Source organism: Strigops habroptila, chromosome 6 (assembly GCF_004027225.2).
Source record: "Strigops habroptila isolate Jane chromosome 6, bStrHab1.2.pri, whole genome shotgun sequence".
In the NCBI taxonomy this organism is placed as follows: Eukaryota; Metazoa; Chordata; class Aves; order Psittaciformes; family Psittacidae; genus Strigops; species Strigops habroptila.
In genome coordinates, this window is record NC_044282.2 from 74,673,567 (window position 1) to 74,693,266 (window position 19,700).

At 46.5% G+C, this 19,700-nt stretch overlaps 1 protein-coding gene and 1 long non-coding RNA gene across 4 annotated transcripts in view; one reads left to right on the plus strand and one right to left on the minus strand.

Moving 5' to 3' along the window:
* The window catches only part of SPTBN1 (spectrin beta, non-erythrocytic 1), a 135,829-nt gene that overhangs the window by 62,754 nt on the left and 53,375 nt on the right, over positions 1-19,700 (minus strand). Inside the window, exon 1 of one of the 3 annotated variants that reach the window (XM_030489247.1) lies at positions 14,681-15,045. The exons of the other annotated variants lie outside the window; for them this stretch is intronic. Coding sequence (XP_030345107.1) covers positions 14,681-14,789 — 109 coding nt within the window. The 5' untranslated portion in view covers positions 14,790-15,045. Of the gene's footprint in view, positions 1-14,680; positions 15,046-19,700 lie in introns of those variants that run through there. 3 annotated transcript variants of the gene reach the window in all.
* Positions 4,328-16,524, plus strand: LOC115609277. Its single transcript, XR_003991796.1, has 3 exons — positions 4,328-4,341; positions 7,623-7,627; positions 16,489-16,524. It is a non-coding gene; the product is annotated as an uncharacterized LOC115609277 (long non-coding RNA).

Consider the following 19,700-nt stretch of genomic DNA (forward strand, 5'->3'; position numbering starts at 1 on the left):
CAAGATGCTACAAACCCATTTTAAGAGCAAAACAGCAGAAGTACAGCCACATAAAGGAATAACTTCCTGGCCTAATGAGCCTGCAGGAGAGAGTTCAAATGGATGTCCCTTGAAATACAGCATGAGAAGTACCTCAGTGCTATTAGCCTTGAGCACAAAAGGACACAAGTGCCTTGTGGCTGATGTGGTGTTGGTGGTTTACACTTGTTGCCACTTTTCCCCTTGGAGTGTAAGAGACAAATCACTTTGTGCAAAGGATCATGGAAAAAGCATCGGCCTGTCCCAGGACAGTGTCCGTGAAATTCCCACAGAAGAACAATGAAGTCCTGAGGTCATTGCACTATTCAAGTACACACAACCTTGTGGGGTCTTCGCAGCTTCCTTTAAATAACACTATGAGCATAATGCAGGGAAGTGTCAAGGATTTTTGGGGGGGAATCAGTGCTGTTATTTTCCATACATGCCCAAACCACAAGCTGGAGGATAGCAAGGCTTGGTACACGCAGAGGACGCACCAGGTACTTCACTACGTAAGGTCCATCTTATTTCTTTCCCTGCTCAGCAAACCCAGCAGAATGAAAGAGGTTTCAAAGTGGATTTCCACTTGTCAATAGGAGGAAAAATAAGGGGAGGAATGAGGAGGGTTCTGTTGTTTTAATGGTTTCTGTTGTTCTCTTTTCATTTCAGCACTCCTCCCTCTTCTAAGACAACAGTTCCCACACAAGACTACCAGCACTCCGCTCTTTCTACAGTGCAACTATGTGACCAGACTGGGATCCTCCTTATCTAGGTATTTGGGAATATGAAATTGTAACTGTTAAGCAGAGATGAGTCAGGAAGGGATGGGCACCAGACTCAGCATTCACCTTGAAGACGGCAATGCACCACCCTGGGGAAGGAAACCTGCTGGTGGTGCAAGGCTGGGCGTAGACAAGCAAGGGAAATTGTGATGGGTTATCAAGAAGAAAGCTGTCACCATGAGGGTGTTCAGACACTAGATCGTGCAAAGGCTGTGGGATCTCCATCCTTACAGATACTCAGATCTCAGAAGGACAAATCCCTGAGCAACCCCATCTAAGACTGACGTTGACCCTGCTTTGAGCAGGTCACTGGGCGAAATAAACTCCTCTTCCAGTGCCTAAAGGGGCTCCAGGAAACCTGGAGAGGGGCTTTGGACAAGGGCCTGGAGGGCCAGGCCAAGGGGAATGGCTTTAACCTGCCAGAGGGGAGATTGAGATGAGCTCTGAGGCAGAAGCTCTTCCCTGTGAGGGTGCTGAGGCGCTGGCACAGGGTGCCCAGAGAAGTTGTGGCTGCCCCATCCCTGGCAGTGTTCAAGGCCAGGTTGGACACAGGGGCTTGGAGCAACCTGCTCTAGTGGAAGGTGTCCCTGCCCATGGCAGGGGTTGGAAACGGGTGACCTTTAAAGGTCCCTTTCAACCCAAAGCATTCTGTGATTCGATGATTCTAAAGTATTCTGTGACTCTATGAATTTTAGAAAGCTCAAACAAGAACAGGCCAGAAGAGCGAACTGCCACTATTCCTATGGAATCCCACTGAGGCACTACAGAGAACCATGGGATCTTCTCTTTCACCTGAAGAGCAAGTTGAGACATTACATGGAGAGAAAAGTCAAAGCTGCAGTACGTTTTGACTGTGCTTCTTGAAAAACTCACTGCAATCAGAAAGAAGAATAGATGAAAGCTCTGTCAAACCTTTGTTGGGTTCATGTTTAAATCTAATTTCACTCTAATGACAGAAAAACATAATAGAAAATAAATAAATCCATGATGAATGCATTTAATTCTTTCAAAATATTCAATCTCTGTGCTAAGAGATGTTATCCTTGTAATTAATGGCTGTTAAATCATAATTTTCATTATCACAGCAATATTTTCAATGGAAGAACACGTATTTAAGCAACCACGGTGTTGATCAGGGATTAATAATAGCTGATTTCCCAGCCTTGCTGAACAAGGTGTTTAGTTCATCCAGTTTCCATGGTCACACCATAATTTACTACTGTTAATTGCATGCTATGTGGTGGAGCCAGATGCACTACACTGTACTGACAGGTTGCCAAATAAAAGCAGTTACACCACAGGTAAGCCAGGCCTTGGCTCTGCAGGCCTGAGACTAAGCTAAATCCCAAAGGTGAAACCTGAATGAATAACAGCAATAGAAATATTGTAAATTACTCTAAAAATTACCTGTATAATTGAAGGACCGATGGCATTTGTAACATGCAGTTATTTCTAAGAAGGGAGTTTTTAAAATGCATTAATTTTAATGAGATTTGGAACAAACTGCTAATAAGAAGCATTAGAAGGAAAAATCCCTAATCTCTGGCTCTAATCTGCAAACCCATCACACAGAGCTCCAGCTGAAGTCCGGGAGGCCTCATCTTTGGAGAGTGGCAGAGCTGATGCCCTCACTTGTCAACATGCCTTAGCAAAGCTCCAGAAATGGGACCATGGTGTAAACTTGAACACCTTCCAATCAGTCACTTATATTAAACTTCTTATTCAATAAATCCATGTGATAATTAGAAATGATAACACCACTACATCTCCCTTTCCATGCCGTACCTGCTTTCGTGGGACTAGTGAGGCACGAACAAGCTGCACACACATTTTAATTCCTCACCTCATAATTTTCCTGCTGGCCTGTTTGATTCCAATCCAAAGGTCATTCACTGATCTGCATTTGTGGGACAATGTGGCATGTTTAAGCAAAATCATTTTAGCCTTTGGAGTTATGCAAGAGTAGGGAAAAGAGCTACCTTCCCAATGCAGTATTTCTTGCCCATGTAATAACTTTCAAAGTAATAGCAGGAAAAAACCCAAACCCTTTGTTGAAACTCTCAAAGATGTCTCTGAGATCTAAAAGGTGATGCAAATTTGAAGGAATTAGCTGGGTAAAATTATACTTTGAAGACCTTAAATGTGTATCTTCATCCAGAAACACCAGTTGCTTCTCTAGGCTTCAAAAGTGCACTTGTGAATTGTACTGGCTGCGCAATGTGCTGAGTATGCAAATGGTAAAGCCCTACCTGGGTACCAAGTTACAGCCTCTGCTGAAGTTATCTGTGATGGATCCCAACAATCTACCTTCACTTTAGGTGCCAAACATCATCAGCTCAGCATAATCCATGTAAGAAGCACCCAAACACTCCTGATCAAAGTCATTTCACAGATGCCTCCTTAATTGTGTTGCATGTGGGCTCTGTGTTCTGGGCTTTCTCCACCCTCAACCTATGAAACAGTGTTCTTGGGACTTTTAAAACAAAACCAAAACCAACCTAACAGGCTATGAAATATGGCAACTAATAAAGGCAACACAGAGCACAGGAACTTCTGAAAGGTGTCTGATTAACAGCTCCCAATTGGCTGTTAATGTAATAGTAACATCATTAAAAAATAATTCAGGTGTTGGTTAAGCACAGAACTATTGCACATTTGCCTTACATGTGTAATCAGGCTCTTTGAACCGAGACTATTGTGTGCTTATACCCATCTTACACCCCTTCACAGCCAAATCACACACATGCATGTGTGTGCATGAGTATGAAAATGCATTTACGGCATCTCACACAGACTGTGTGTGCCTTATTTGTGCATTCCTGAAGCCTGAGGGGTCACAACTCCCTGATTTTCACGTCTCCAAACTTACAGGCACATTTAAGCCCAACTCAAATACACATGATGTTTATGCATGAGAAAAAGCTCCATGCACACACTTGTGAACATGAAGCCCACAGTGACCTGTAGCTGGTGCCAAGGAAATGGCTTCAGACTTGGCAACAGGAGCTACACCAGAAGGGAGAGCTGACTTATGTAGCACAGAAAACAAAAGGTGTTCTGGCATGAGGTAGTTTGCAAACATGCACTTGAAAACTGCTTGTCCCAGCCCTGCCATACCCAGCATAGGGAGCAGCTCTCCTGCATGCAGTATAGAATCATGCTCCATCCCTATGGATGCAACTGCCACGACATGCTGCATGGTAAAGATTGTATATATCAGGTTTCCTTAAGTGTTGTCTGTTCTCCAGGGCAACTTGTGGCTGCCTTTATTTAGAAAGAAAAGGATCTGCAGTGAGGAAATGGCTGGAACATGACAGGCCCCAGGCGCAGTGGATACATCAGCATCCTTTGAGTGGCACAGAGCATCATTAGCATCAATGTGCTGGCAAATATCAGTACAACTCGCCTGTTAGGAACAAATGTTCCAGTAAATAAGGATTTGTATCATGGGGATTTTATAATATACCCTTATCAGGCATCATTAGTAACACAGTTATCTGTGGGGAGAGACACAGAAAAGCATTTAATGTGAGCAGCAGTGGTTTTATGGAAAAGATGTGCCATAACTTCCATGTCTTGCTCTGTGAACTGCCTCTATAAGGACATAGGGAACAGCGATGAACAATCATATCCAGATGCAACCAGCACCTGATTTGCTACCAGTGACTGATGGGTTATCATCATCTATGAATCATCATTATACATCTACCTGTAGAAGTGACAGTGGCCAGGACATCACCTCAGGAGCAGTCAGGAAATGGTCTACGGGCGCTGCCAAGTTTCTAAAGTGACAACATTTAGATTTAGATTAGCCATTAGGCAGAAGCTCTTGCCTGGGAGGGTGCTGAGGCGCTGGCACAGACTTTTCCCAGAGAAGCTGTGGCTGCCCCATCCCTGGCAGTGTTCAAGGCCAGGTTGGACACAGGGGCTTGGAGCAACCTGCTCTAGTGGAAGGTGTCCCTGCCTGTGGCAGGGGGTTGGAACTGGATGAGCTTTAAGGTCCCTTCCAACCCAAACCACTCTGTAATGCTATGATTATCTAAACAACTTGAGACACTGAGCACGTAAAGGTAGGGTTAAACCAAATTACTGAGCTCCCCATGCATGAGAACCACAGAAAGGTCAGAAGTTCAGAACACAACCGACATCTGATGTTCCTCGAGACCGCCCCCAGTTCTTCAGGGCCTCACTTAACCGCTGTTCCGTAATGGCTATTACTCATGCTCAGTCGCAATCACAGTACAGTCACATCCACAATTTCAGAGCAGCCTCATTGTATTGCCAGACTACCTGGAAAAGCTGGGAGGAGGAACACACCTTGGAAACAAACGGCCATTGCACTACTACCAGGGTAGGTCTAGTTCCTTGGAAATAACTGTGGAAAGCTACTAGACACAGAATTCATTATTAGCCAGAGCAAATTAGAGTTAGCTCACTGCAGATGCAACTGCTGTGTTTTCACTTTCCTTTTTTCCTGGAACCAAATCACAATCTCATCATATTTTCAGGAATTGGAAACGCTGCCTGGATAAAACAAGCACTAAGAACTGGACTTTGGGGTTATTTTGGAAGGGGAAGGCTGAACCCAACACACAGTATCAGTGTGGAGAAGCTGAAACCAAAGAGGAGTTGTTATTTGAGAAGAATGAAGGAGCAGGCTGGTTTTGAGAGACACAATCCTACAAGCGAGTCCCTCAGCACTGTGCTGTTGTGCAGCTTCACTGCTGTTAATGGGGCTGCCTTGGTTTAGGGTTTTTTTTCCAAGATAAATCTGGGCAGCCAGTATTTACTTCGTTCTGATAAACCCTCAAATCTCTTTGCAACCACATGTTGTTTTGTTAGATCTTTGTGGGCATAAGGCCACCCCTTGCTTGTGATTAGAGTGCTGTGGTAATACACATAATTTCTGTACTTTGCCACCATGCTTTCCTCACTGCCTCTTTGGTATGTAAATCTCTAGCCGTTCTACCGGAAAACTCGGTTCTGACAGAACTAAAACAGACAAGAAAACATCATGAAGCCAACCCCTGAAGCAAAACAACCCTCAGAATTACATTCCTGGCCATTTTGACAGCATCCACAATCCCCATGCAAAGCCATTTGGGACGACACTTTCCCTGTTTGCTGACATAGGAAGTCTGCAAAACCTGCAAATGTGAAATTGTATGTATGACCTCCTGCCCCCCCCAACGACCTTAATAAAGTTTTACTCAACACAGAGCAGGATTGTGTGTTCTACCCATTACCTGTTAGGCAAAAAACTGACCCTGGCCAGTATTGCTGTACATGTAACCGGGCCTTTGCTTTTACGAGTCCCAGCTCACATCTTTATGAACTAGACCATGGCATTATCAGCATTCCCAGTTACCTCAGGAAAAGGCCACTTCCTAACGCCAGACTTTTCACAAGAGCTTTGAAGAGCCACAGCCATGGCCCCCAGACGATGTCGCAGCGATGTCCTGCGCGCTGCTCACACTGCTGCCCTCAAAAGCCTTTTTCTTTTGGAGCAGAACAGTGGGGCATTGAGCACGCTGCGGGACCGTGCCGCGTTAGCGTGGCTGCTGGAGCTCTCCTCCAACAAAGGAGGCTCTCAGCTGGGTACCTCCTTCCAGCAGCAAGTGTACGAGGCCTTTGTGTGAGCGCGGGGGCTCTCCCGGCCATCGCCGCCTCGGGCCCCACATCAAAAGTCACAAGCAGGAGCACTCACCACCCCTCTTGGTTCCTCTGGGAAGAAGGATGAGGAGTGGATTCAGCTACATGTGTTTTTAGGAGGAGCAAGCAATTTTAGGCTCACATGTCAGTATCTGAATATCCAGTATCTGAATATCCAATATCTGAATATCCAGTATCTGAAGGGAGTCTACAAGGATGCCAGAGAGGGACTCTTCATCAGAGACTGTAGTGATAGGACAAGGGGCAATGGGTTCTAACTTAAACAGGGAAGATTTAGCTCAGATCTTAGGCAGAAGCTCTTCCCTGTGAGGGTGCTGAGGCGCTGGCACAGACTTTTCCCAGAGAAGCTGTGGCTGCCCCATCCCTGGCAGTGTTCAAGGCCAGGTTGGACACAGGGGCTTGGAGCAACCTGCTCTAGTGGAAGGTGTCCCTGTCTGTGGCAGGGGTTGGAACTGGAGGAGCTTTAAGGTCCCTTCAACCCAAACCAGGCCGTGAGTCTATGCCCTCCTTAATTGCATGCAGGCTAGCATGGAGGACAGTAGAGCCAGAATTACTTTGGGTACTGATTATGTTCAGTATGTGAATGAAATTGTGATGTGTTCAAAGCCAAGTTAAGAGTAAGGCTTTAGGCCCCAAACCCATCTTTGGAGTTATTATGTCACTTTACCTGGACTACAGCACCAGGAAAAGGACCATTACCTGCCAGTCCCAGATAGAAATGTCCAAATAAAATTCCAGATTCAATTTCTTGTGGGAGAAGCAAATCAGATTCTAAACCACCTTATTTACTTTACAGTATCTCCTTTTTAAAAGCTTTTAAAGTTAATGGAGATTAGTTCCTGATCTAGTTGAAGATGTCCCTGCTCATTGCAGGGGGGTTGGACTAGATGAGCTTTGAAAGTCCCTTCCAACCCAAACTATTCTATGATTCCCAATATTTGGCTTAACAGTTTTCCCAAACCTGTCTGTTAAACAACAATACTTCATTTTCACATAGGGAAAAAAATGTCATTGTCAGACCCTGCTACTTAATAGCCGATACTCGATACCTCTCAGTTCAACTTAAACAGGAACAAAAAGACCTTCAGAGCTGTTAATAACCAAATACTCTTCCGATGAATCCTTACACGAAATCCAGGCTGTGAGCAGAAGGGGTGGACCTACCAAACCCCACGTCCTGCACTGAGATATCACAGAACAGTAGTTTAGTACAGGGAATAGGAAATGGGGATTTTATGAACCACGTTGCAAACCTGTTACTTGGTTTTCTTCACCATTTCTACTTAGTTTAGATAGCACTTCATCCACTTTAACAGGCAAAGCATGCACCCAACAGAAAACAGGAAGGCAAGAGAAACGAAGAAGAAAAAGCAGGAAGTCACAAAACAGGTTTGAGAAAGAACCCAGGAATGAAATCCCACCATTGTTCTGGCTTTTTAGCACCACTTTCATCTCTGCCCGTAGCCTTGTTTTATTGCCCCACCTTCTACAGAAGTTAATGGCAAAACCCACAATCGATTTGCACAGGGCTCTTGGATAGGAAAAATGTTTGGGGTAGGAGCCTGTACTCCTACGTGGTTACAACACGCCTCTGGAGTGACCATGGATGGTCGGTGACATTTAATGTGCTTATTTGAGACATCCAGCGCAGAAACACAAAGAGGCCTATTCCTGTGCTAGCACAAACAGGGATTTACAGCAGAACATCACACAAATCATGTCACTGTTCTAACTCTGGCAACAGATCACCCCCAGGGTATTCAAAATACCATATTGTCCCATGCACAAATACCTGCTGACCAGCTCTGTTTATCTCCCAAACTCAGAGCCACTAAAAGTGCACCAGAACCGCCCTTTTCTAAATGAAATTATGCTCCAGCACCCAGAGATTTTTGTTTCAGAATTAACTTTCTTATCCACACAGTTGAAAAACCAATATTGCAAACATAGTATAAACAGCACAGGCTACCAAAAACCCGAGTTGTAGATTTTCACAGTTATTTCAGCGAGGAGCCAAATCCAATTTCAACATTTACTTTTCCAACTGTATCAACACTGACCATATTAACAGAAATACTTACCCTGGGCTCTTTTACTTCGCCTTCTGTAACCTCACAACTGCCAAACCCCATAACCAGAAATGGGAAAATTCTGCACATTTTGAAGATGCAAAAGAAATTTTGGAGCTTTCTGAAGGAGAAGGCAGGGATCTGGACATGGGATTATCAAAATATGGTTTATTTCTCTAACAACAAGAAATCTGCTAGTCCTCATTTAATCTTGAGCCATGGAAACAGCTTATCTTGCCGTAAAGATGGAGTTGCCATATTGCCCTGAATAGCCCTTTAAACCAGGGACTTTATGTCTCAGTGTTCAACCTGAAGAAGTCTTTCACAACACCCTTCTAGTAAGTTTTCCTCCAAATCTCATGTTTAGTTTTTTTAACATCAGGATTGGGAGACAATAGGAGAGAAAGGTTTGTATTTTTTAAGTTCCTGGGTGTTTCTGAAGTTTATCCTTCATAGACAAAACTATTCCAAAACCTTCTCCAAAACCTTCTTCCATAGGTTTGCTATATGTCATCTAGGCAGACATAATAAGTGTGGAGGCAAAGTGGCATAGTTTATGTGTAATAGAACTAACAGACAGACAACACATGTGGTCACTGAAACATGGCTTTCACTTCTGACGCCTCACCTCATCAGCCTCTGTCCAAAGGAAGGGTGTGAAGCACAGATTTCCCCAGGCCCTGCTGTAATATTTAGGACTAGGAATAAATAATGGTGTCTGTGTGTCATTCCACAATCCCTACAGTGTAATTGTAGGCTTTTCCTGTGAGAAAGGGCTGAAATGATAAGGTGGCTCTGAGCAGCTTTGTCTCACTGTGGTTCTCTGCATCAGCTTGGTGCTAAAGGGATGCGCAAAGAGTTGAAACTCAACTAGCTGGTTCTGGGAGTAGAAAAATACAAGTCCTAGCAAGGGTTTTGCCACAAATGTCCACTTTATGGACAACCTGAACATGTTAGTTACAACACTTACCCAGTCTTTTCCTCCAAGTTAAATCCCTAAATTATACACTCCATTAGTTGGCGAGCTTGCTTTTATAGCTGCACATTCGAAGTATTTCTAGACAGAGGAGACTTTCACCAATATTCAGCAACAACCTTTGTTTCAGCTGGCTAAAACACCCCAAAACTGAGTCTAGGCTTCAGATATGCATGTAGGAATCTTTACATGGGAAAGAACAAGGGCTCAGGTATCACACATAAAAATGCATCATTCAAAACACTGCGTTTGAGATCACTTAAAAACTATCAGTAAATCTGACGAGGCTTCCAATCATGGAGCTTGTGCTCATGTTTTCACAAACCCAGAAGACTGAAGTACGTTGTGACACGGTTGCAGACAGCAGAAAATCAAGCAAAATTTGCCATGGGAATATGAATATATTTGCAACTTCGGTGGATCTGAGAGAGTGGAAAAAATCCATGTAAACCAGACACATTTCATCTGGAATGAAATGCAGCCTTCCCACCTTTCACCTTTAACAGGAATTACCATGACAAGAAATGCCAGTGGCCAATTTGGTAGACAAAGTGGATGTCCTTCAGCTCAGCAAGCACTGCCCCTGGCTATGCAGGTCACTGCTTGCTGGAGACCGAATCCTTTAAAAGGTAAATCTTGCAGTGACCATTGAAAATGTCTTTTCAAAGGGCACCCACATAACTTCAGAGCATCCTGGGTGCAGCAGGAGACCCCACTGTCCCAGCACAGGACAGCATGAGCCCTGCAAACGCATCAGCTCACAGCAGGAGCTCCCTGTTTATCCCTAGGCAGGGATCTGGGACAAGATTTTCTTGCAGGAAAAGCTGTGGGGGAAGCTCTGCTTCAGCATAGACAAAGCAAAACAAACAGGGAGGTTTTCCTGCTGTTGTGCAGCCTGGACAGGAACCAACCCATGCATACAGATCCCTATATTAGTGAAGCTGATTATCATTGACCACTTAAAAATAGAAACCGCGTGTCTCTTTATGGCAAAGTGGAAGCCAGACCACTGCAGATCAAAGGATTACCCAGGCAAGGAGCTCCCCTGATGAAGGGCACTGCTAGCAGAGCAAGGGTTTTGCCCCAGGCACCCCAAACACTCATACAACTGCATCTTGTTTCCTGGTGCTGGTAGTGCTGTGTAGCCACAGCCTGTCATCCCCACAAAACAGAGTTTAGAGCTGAGCTAAAGCCTGTTTAACCACCTCCGATGGGAAAGCAGCTCACCTTTCCTACAGGCTTATTCCAGCGGTCACTGCATTAGGTGCCATGTTTTCCAAACCATTTCTAACTATTTCTAACACGGCTCCAAAGCAGTAATGAAAGAAAGGCCCATGCACCCATGCAGGCTGGTCACCCAACACACCAGGCTCCCATTGTGAATGAACAGCTTCCAAGCTGAAACACATTAAAACTGAACATCAAAATGTACCAGCCAAAAGGTACATCAGGAGCTCCTCTGGACGCTGCTTCCTCTGGGCATTTATCAGAGCATGGATCTGGCTCCCACCATCCCCTAGGATCTCACATTTGTAATTACCACTGGAAATGTCACACCTCGGGCCAGCCCTGGAGCCCAGACCCAACTCCCCAACTCCCCTGTGGGTGCTTGTAAAGCCATTGAGCTACTGAATGCCAGCGATGTTAATAAATGCCAGGCTGTCCTGTTCCCCAGGTGGGAGGGAGCAGGGATGATATGATAGCTGGTGGCGGCTTCCCTGTGGCACTGACCCTCACTGCATCAGATGTGGAAGGTGATACAGCTGCAGGGATCTCCTTCCAAATTCCTTACTCGCATTAACCTCTTCCTGCCAACTCCTGACACCCTGCCAAGCCCATCCACAGGATCCTGTGCGTTAGTGAAAGTGAAAGCCTTGGATTAGAACTATAGCATACCTGGTGCACTTTTCACTTAAAACAAGCCCAACTCACTCTGACAGGTTGAGAGAGCTGGGCTGGGGCAGCCTGGAGAAGAGAAGGCTCCTGAAGGGGACACCTTAGAGCAGCTCCAGTGCCTAAAGGGGCTCCAGGAAACCTGGAGAGGGGCTTTGGACAAGGGCCTGTAGGGACAGGCCAAGGGGAATGGCTTTAACCTGCCAGAGGGGAGATTGAGATGAGCTCTGAGGCAGAAGCTCTTCCCTGTGAGGGTGCTGAGGCGCTGGCACAGACTTTTCCCAGAGAAGCTGTGGCTGCCCCATCCCTGGCAGTGTTCAAGGCCAGGTTGGACACAGGGGCTTGGAGCAACCTGCTCTAGTGGAAGGTGTCCCTGACCGTGGCAGGGGGTTGGAGCTGGATGAGCTTTAAGGTCCCTTCCAACACAAACCAGGCTGGGACTCCATGATTCTATGATTAATTCCTCATCCTGAGCAGGACAAGTTGTCTCCTCTGACATACCCTGTACAAGCTACATGGCAACACGTTTCCCCAAACAAGTTTTGGGGTCCTGTCTTTACTCACAGAGCTACCCCAGCCCTGCAACACCCTCTCTTTCTACTGAACAAGTGGCCCTGAGAACCAAAACTCCACACCTAGGTTGAAGACGATAGCAACCACTGATACTATTTCTCACTTACCATTCCAGGATGGGGTGAACTAACCATAATAAGAACTTACTGAAACTTAATAAAGGAAACAGAACTTGCTAAAGCATTTTTCTCCCCACACCTGCACTGACATTCTCACGAGCACAAGCACTGAGTATGCTAAACCTCTCCATAGGACTTCAGGGTTTATTTGACACAAGGACAACCTTGATTCACTCCTAGCACTGTCTTCTGCATCACTCTGGACCATTAAGGCAAAGCTGGGATCTCCTACAAGGTGACCCTTCCTCTCTGGTACAAAAGGAGCGGGTTTGGACTCTTCAGTGTAGTCACACCAAGGCTGGAAAATCCACTTTCAAACACTCCACAATCACCATCAAGTCTAACAAGAGTGTTTCCTTACAATTACCACTTCAAGGCATTTAAAAGGGGTGGAATGTAGGAGGGAAAACTGCCCATCTCCACTAGATCTGAGCAGTACCTTGCTATAACCTCATGCAAAGCTGTGTAATCACATGAAAACTCTAGAAAGTGTGAAAAATGAGGAACAAATTCAGTGTGGGGAGAACATGAATAGAGACTACAGCAAGCCTGTATGGTGCCAGCACTGGTGCTGCCCTAGAGTCGTCCTAACCAAGGCAAGAGGGTGAAAACACAGGCATTAAGGAAGAAAGCACAGAATTAAAAGGCAGGAAAGCTTCAAAAGGTACTTTTAACCATTGACTGAGCAATGCCCAGTGTCACACAACACCCCATGTCTGCACCAGAGCCTTCTAGCAAGAGGGCAAGAATCACCTCAAAGGTTTCCAACTACACTTTAGTGGCTTTTTAGATACTCCTCAAACAAAGAGCCATTAACCCAAGGAAAGGCACCACCTGTGTTAGCAGAGTTAAGCCTCTCCCTTTACAGCACACAGTGTTTTGGAGGGTTATTTAGCATTTCATGGAGTATCTAGTGTGTAATTTAACACATTTCCTGTAGCTACACTCTGAACACGATCATTGGCAGCACTGTTTTTTAAGTCTACGTCCTCTGCAATGTGAGTAAACAGCTCCAGGATGGTTACTACAAAGCTCCTCCTTACAGCTGCAGGAGAATTCAGTGCATTTTACCTCTTTTGTGGGAGGAAATTGCAGCACATTGAGGGAGAGCATTGCAATTGATGTTATTTTCTTTTCAAGTCAAGACAGTGCATTCCACTGCAGGGAAAACTCACTTTCTGTGCTTTCAACATGGGGCTGCTTTCCTCTTTCAGTGTGATGTAAACAGGCAGATAATGGATTCCTGAGGCAGTGACCCAGAAAATGATAAAATCTGCCTCCTTTACCCTGCTAACTTAACCCCCAAAGACAGAGGCATGGCCAGGATTTTAGTTCCTACGCCACAAAGCCAGCACCGCAGCCTCAGATCTGACTGATGTCCAAGAGAAAGCCTCTCTATTCCCCTGTGTGCAAATTCGGAGCCTGGGTTTTCCATGCCTGGCCTGAGGAACGCCTGTGTTGCCAGTGTTTAAGATGCTGTCATTTTATCTCACTACATCCAGTGTGCAGCCACTACTACGAGCCAGTTTACAAGCTACACAAACTACTATGAATGAAAGATTTTGGGTTCTTTCCTCCCTCCCTAAGCCAACAAGTAGGAACATTCTTTGCACTAACCAGGCTCTTCCTCCCTCTCCAACAGGAACCACAGGACCTCGCTTGTGGCTCAGACCAGAGTAAAATAAGAAACATGCACAGAAGGGCTGAACTTCACTGTACTCTGGAATTATTTATGGAGTCACATGGATGGAGAGGAGGAGGTTTGGGTTTGGTTAAAGATTCTTTCTTATTTGGAAACTGCAATGCTCAAGTTCATTCATCCCTGGGACATGCCTTGCCTTACACTGAGCGACAGCAGAGGGTGGTTTATGCTGTCTGAGGTACAGTGAGGAACTGGGGTTCCAGCACAGGTCAGAGGCCTCACCTTTAGGGGGCACACCACCATTCCCCAAAGAAACATCTGTTTTTCCACACAGATAGAGAATTTCATGAGAAGACACTAAAGAACATTCCCCCTGTCTAAAAGCAGAGGAAAAAATGAAGAAAACTGGGAATGCTGAAATACCTGAATGCTTTCTCTGAGATCTACAACATGAGCAAAAGAATTTGTTTAGCAGTTATGCAATCCCTCTCCATTTGGAGAAGTTAAGCATTTACAGGAGGTACACAGGGAGTTAGAGAGGGCTCTGCACACTGCAAACTGCACCCAAACAAAGCAGGAGTTTGTGATTCATTCCCAAAGTTCCAGCTGTATTTTATTTAAGGATAAAATCAATAGCAAGACCACTTCCTCACTCTCCCCTTTATTGTTCTGAGCAACCTGGTCTGGGTTAGTCCTCATCTATAGTGCTGAGTGGCTCAGAGGTGGACATACACCTTTACACTGTGTAACTGAGGACACCTTCAGAGAGATAAAAGCCACACACTATCATCTCTTAAAAGAACACAAAGCTTTTTCCTACAGCACCACTTTCAGCCTCTTTTTAACACCTTGATGCAATGAGAACAAGCCCAGACTAACGTGTTTACAGGGATCACCTCATAGCAACACCTACAAAAACCCCAGCCCAGGCTTACCTTGCAACTGCTTGAATCTTCCTTCTAACTGGTTATAGTTATAGGGCACCTGAGCTGCGTACCCCGGGGACAACGGCCCGGGCATGCTGCTTGATTTTTGTAATTCCATTTACAGGTAACACAGGGGGACGATGAGCTGCAGCATAAAGGAACCACAGGTTTCTTTACCATATATCCAAGTAAATCCCAGCTTCCTCGGAAGTTTGGCTTCAGTCCCTAGGGAAAACGAGCCTTAAAGTAGATAAAAGCTTCGGTTCAAAATCCAGCAGTGTGTGTTGGCCGTAACGGAGTCAAGCTTAAAGCACCATGAGGGGTTTACGGTGAGTTTGTTGCTCCCCCCTGCTCCACTACAGGCAGCTCTGAAGCACTGGAATGTGGTTCTGGTGGAACGGGATGCAGCGAAAGCCAGCCCAAAGCAGCGTGGAGGCTCCCGGAGCCGCAGTGCACACCTCAGCCCTTCCTGACGGATTGTAATATAACCGGCAGCGCCCGGGCGCGGGCTGATGTCACCGATTACCATAGAGCGCGCCGGAGGAAGCGAAGGCTGTACCAAGGGTGAAGGGGCGGCGGAGCAAGGCAGGAGATGGCTCATAGACACTGCAGCGAGTCCTTCCTCATTGAGTCCCTGTGTTGGAAGCAGCCTGGAGCCTGGGGACAAGGTGGCAGCGGGGTCCCCAGCCCCGCGTTCCCCACGCACGGCCGCAGCAGGCGGTGGTACCTTCCCCAGCAGAGCTGGTGGAATTACAACCTTTTGTTGGGAGCCTCATGTAACGGAAAAGTCTCAGATTACTATCTCAGAAAAGGAGGGCGCTTCTCTTTATTTACCCTCAGGAGCGTTCGCTTGACAGAGCAACACCCGCCCGCAGCCAGCGCTCAGCAACAGGCGAGGAGGGGACGCAGCAAGATGCACGCTGGGAACAAGAGAAAGCTTTGGGAAAAGGGCCTTTAACCAGCCAAGTCCTGTCACTTCGTTTTATGTCACCGGTGGATTCTGACATCTCCCGTGGACGTGGCTCCTCGCCCATGTACCAGCACACTGGGTATTGCTGCCAGATGGGTGCTGTCTGGGCTGTGCACTGTAACGTAAAGGGTGCCCTGCCTCTGACCGGCACTGTAATATCCCGCTGGGATATAATGTGTGCAGCAGCAGAAGGGCTGGGTACCAGGAGTCACATCCTGCGGGTGGTATTAGGCAGAGGATGGCAGTTTTCCCTCGGGGTTGTGAGCTCCCAGCCCTCACTTATGAGTAAGTGAAATCAAAAGGTCAATTCCACATTCATATTCTCAGTATGTAGCATTTGCATGTTCCTTTTAAAACTGCTGATAACGTTCACATGAAAGTTTTCTCTTTGTGTTTTTCCTTGCATTTCCAAATTCCTTTCCAGTGGAATCTATGTTCTTCTCCCACTCCATCCCCTTATTAAACATCTCAAAATGTGGCTTTGTTTTGATACTGTTGTTTCACAAGTTTTTAGTCATATAATAATGTCTATGAGCACAGTTGCAGTGGGAGCAGCTCAGTCCACTCCCACTGATTGGCTGCAGCCCCAGCTCCTGTGGGGCACAACAAGGTAGAAATTCCAACTAGCCATTCCCAATGGACCAGGGAACAATGCAAGAAGTCCAATCACTGCTGCTTTAAGGAGAAGTGATGGAAGTCAACACCTCCCATCTGAACTTGGGATTTCTAAAAACACATGGACTGCTGAAAATGTCTGGCACGTTCCTCCAATGGTCATAAATACACTTAAAATATTTATGGCTTTTACCTATGCTGTTTTACTTAAAACAACATAGCCCTAGTGCAGAGGGGATCCTGCCCCCCTGCTGCGCTCTGGAGAGACCCCCCCTGCAGTCCTGATCCAGCTCTGGGGCAACAACACAAGAGGGACATGGAGCTGCTGGAGCGAGGCCAGAGGAGGCCCCGGAGCTGCTGCGAGGGCTGGAGCAGCTCTGCTCTGGAGCCAGGCTGAGAGAGCTGGGCTGGGGCAGCCTGGAGAAGAGAAGGCTCCTGAAGGGGAGACCTTAGAGCAGCTCCAGTGCCTAAAGGGGCTCCAGGAAACCTGGAGAGGGGCTTTGGACAAGGGCCTGTAGGGACAGGCCAAGGGGAATGGCTTTAACCTGCCAGAGGGGAGATTGAGATGAGCTCTGAGGCAGAAGCTCTTCCCTGTGAGGGTGCTGAGGCGCTGGCACAGACTTTTCCCAGAGAAGCTGTGGCTGCCCCATCCCTGGCAGTGTTCAAGGCCAGGTTGGACACAGGGGCTTGGAGCAACCTGCTCTAGTGGAAGGTGTCCCTGCCCGTGGCAGGGGGTTGGAGCTGGATGAGCTTTAAGGTCTCTTCCAACACAAACCATTCTATGATTCCATGATTCTATGAGAGTGATTTTCTGCAGAGCCAAACCACCGTGGTGCTGGGACCGAGGTGCTGCAGCCTGTGCCCTAAAAGCCTGTTTCCAGGTGGAAAGGGGGTTGGAGGAAGCACCTGCACTCATCCCAGCCCCAGGCAGGATGTGAGCTCCCCCCCTGAGCTCAGCACACAAGCACAGCATTATTTCCTTCACGAATTTTCTTTCCAGCAGCTTTTCCTGGTGAAGCATTTGCTATGTTTTAAAGACAGGAATCCTTCCCCTGGCGAGCAGGGAGGAGGCCAGGCCCTACCTGCAGCAATATCGGCTCCCTGCTGTCCCACCCTGAGCAAACAGGGCTTGCTACACGAGCTAAAGTCCAAGTGACTGACAGAGGAACTGGAGCACTTCCAACACCATGAAGGCCCTCGACCAGGAGCCAGGAACTTCTCCCCAGCTGAAAGCCTTCCCAACACCTCTGGCAGACGACACACAGCTGCACGTGGCCATTATTAATAATATAGATCATTAAAGAGTAAAACATTACAAAAGCAACACATTAAAAACCTAAAAATAATCATTTGGCTTTGACCCATGTAAAACACAGGCTGTCTTTCCCCACCCCGCCATAAAACATTAACACCATATAACATGAATTTACACTTCAGATTGACCCCTCTGGGACAAATCAATCCGGGAAGATTAAGATTCCCAAGAAATACTGAACAGCAGTTAGGAGTTGGGGTTTTTTTGCCCGTGTCCTCCCTTTATCAACCAATAGCACTAAATGCTACCTTAAATGCTAGCAAGTATGGAGCAGTGGATGCTACACAGTGAGTAGGGGGAAAGCTGGAAGAATCTGTTTGAACTGAGGCAATTTAGTGCAAGGTTTGAAGAACAGAGACCCAAGACCCTAACACGTGGTGGGGAACTCAGCAGCACTCACTGTGCCATTCTGACCTTATTTCACTGCTGTTCAGGCTGGCATTTGGGCTGAACAGGTCCCCAAGAGCAGATGTGACAGAGGTGGCTGAGGCTGGTGTCTGCTCGGTGGGATGGATGGTCCTGCTGGCTCACCTCCTACAGTATCACTGCTGCTCTGCAGGGCCTCGGGCATGTGTTTTGATGGTTCTGCTTCACGGGTTGGTGGTAATTCAGGAGAAAGAGCACAGCAAAATGGGGATCTGTCTTTGTGAAATGCTACACCATAGGGACGAGGCTTCCTAAGAACAGGCATCCTGCCAGCTCCCTGTGTTATCTGAGGCACGGCAATCCCAATACCTACATTTGCTGTTGACTCCAAATTAGCAAACCCAAGACATGTTTATTGCCACCATGCATCAATGCTTCGGGTCCATCACGAGGCTCTCGCAGGCACAAAGTCCTTTTCTATACCTGGTTTCTACTCATTTTCCTCTGGTTCTCTTTAATTGACTAAGTCCTTGACAATACTAATTAGAATGTTATGGAAAGGAACTAATGCTTTAAAGCCAGAGATAAATCATGGCATCACAGACTAGTTTGGGTTGGAATGGAGCTTAAAGCTTATCCAGTTCCAAACCCCTGCCACGGGCAGGGACACCTTCCACTAGAGCAGGTTGCTCCAAGCCCCTGTGTCCAACCTGGCCTTGAACACTGCCAGGGATGGGGCAGCCACAGCTTCTCTGGGAAAAGTCTGTGCCAGCGCCTCAGCACCCTTGCAATGAGATAACTCTTGAGCACTGGTCCAAGTGTAACTTCTCAACTCAACCCAGCTTGAAATGGTCCATGATTTAATTCATCACTGATCACAGTGTCGGAGGAAAATATGGGCTAAACCATCTATTAAGTTTAGTGTGTCAGGGAGGGAGGAGGTTTGTGGGTTCCCCGTTTTTAAATTTTGTTCTTTTTTCCCCATAGCTGTGAAATCCCTTTTGCTTGCATTCTTTGAACTATACCGCCCATAGAATCACAGAATCAATCAGGTTGGAAAAGACCTCTAAGTCCAACCATCTCCCAGCACTGCCAAGGCCACCACTAACCCATGGCACTGAGGCCTCGGCTACACGGGGTTTGAACACTTGCAGGGAGGGTGACTCCAGCCCTGCCCTGGGCAGCCTGTTCCAATGCCTGAGCACCCTCTGGGGAAGGAATTGTTCCTCAGCTCCATCTAAACCTGCCCTGGTGCAGCTTGAGGCCGTTTCCTCTTGTCCTAATATAGTCTCCCATAGCACTTGACTGGTGCTGATGGCATTATTTGTGTACTTGATAAGAGTAAATAAACCCACAAATGATTATCCACTTATCCATAATGCAATGTGTGACTTGGTTGATGTGATCAGAGCTCTGCAAAGCCTCAAGGAGAACAAGAGGTTGATTCCAGTAACGTTATGAATGTAAAAGTAACATCTGGAGGTAGGTGCTCACCCAGAATAGAAAGGGACCTGGCTGGGATCTGTCTTTATGTGGCTGCTGAGGTGAATGGGTTCCTACCAGAAAGGAAAAACCTGATGTTACTAAGAAAGAAACTAGCACTATTACCATCCAAATTCCTATTATCAATGTTTCTAAGGTGGAACAAAACTATCACTTTTCTCAGCCAAAAGATAGCGCTTAAGTAAAACTTCAGCACATCCTCGAAAGAAGTATAGACAAAAAAACCCTCTAAGAAACTCCTGGCCAAGGATCCAGTTCAA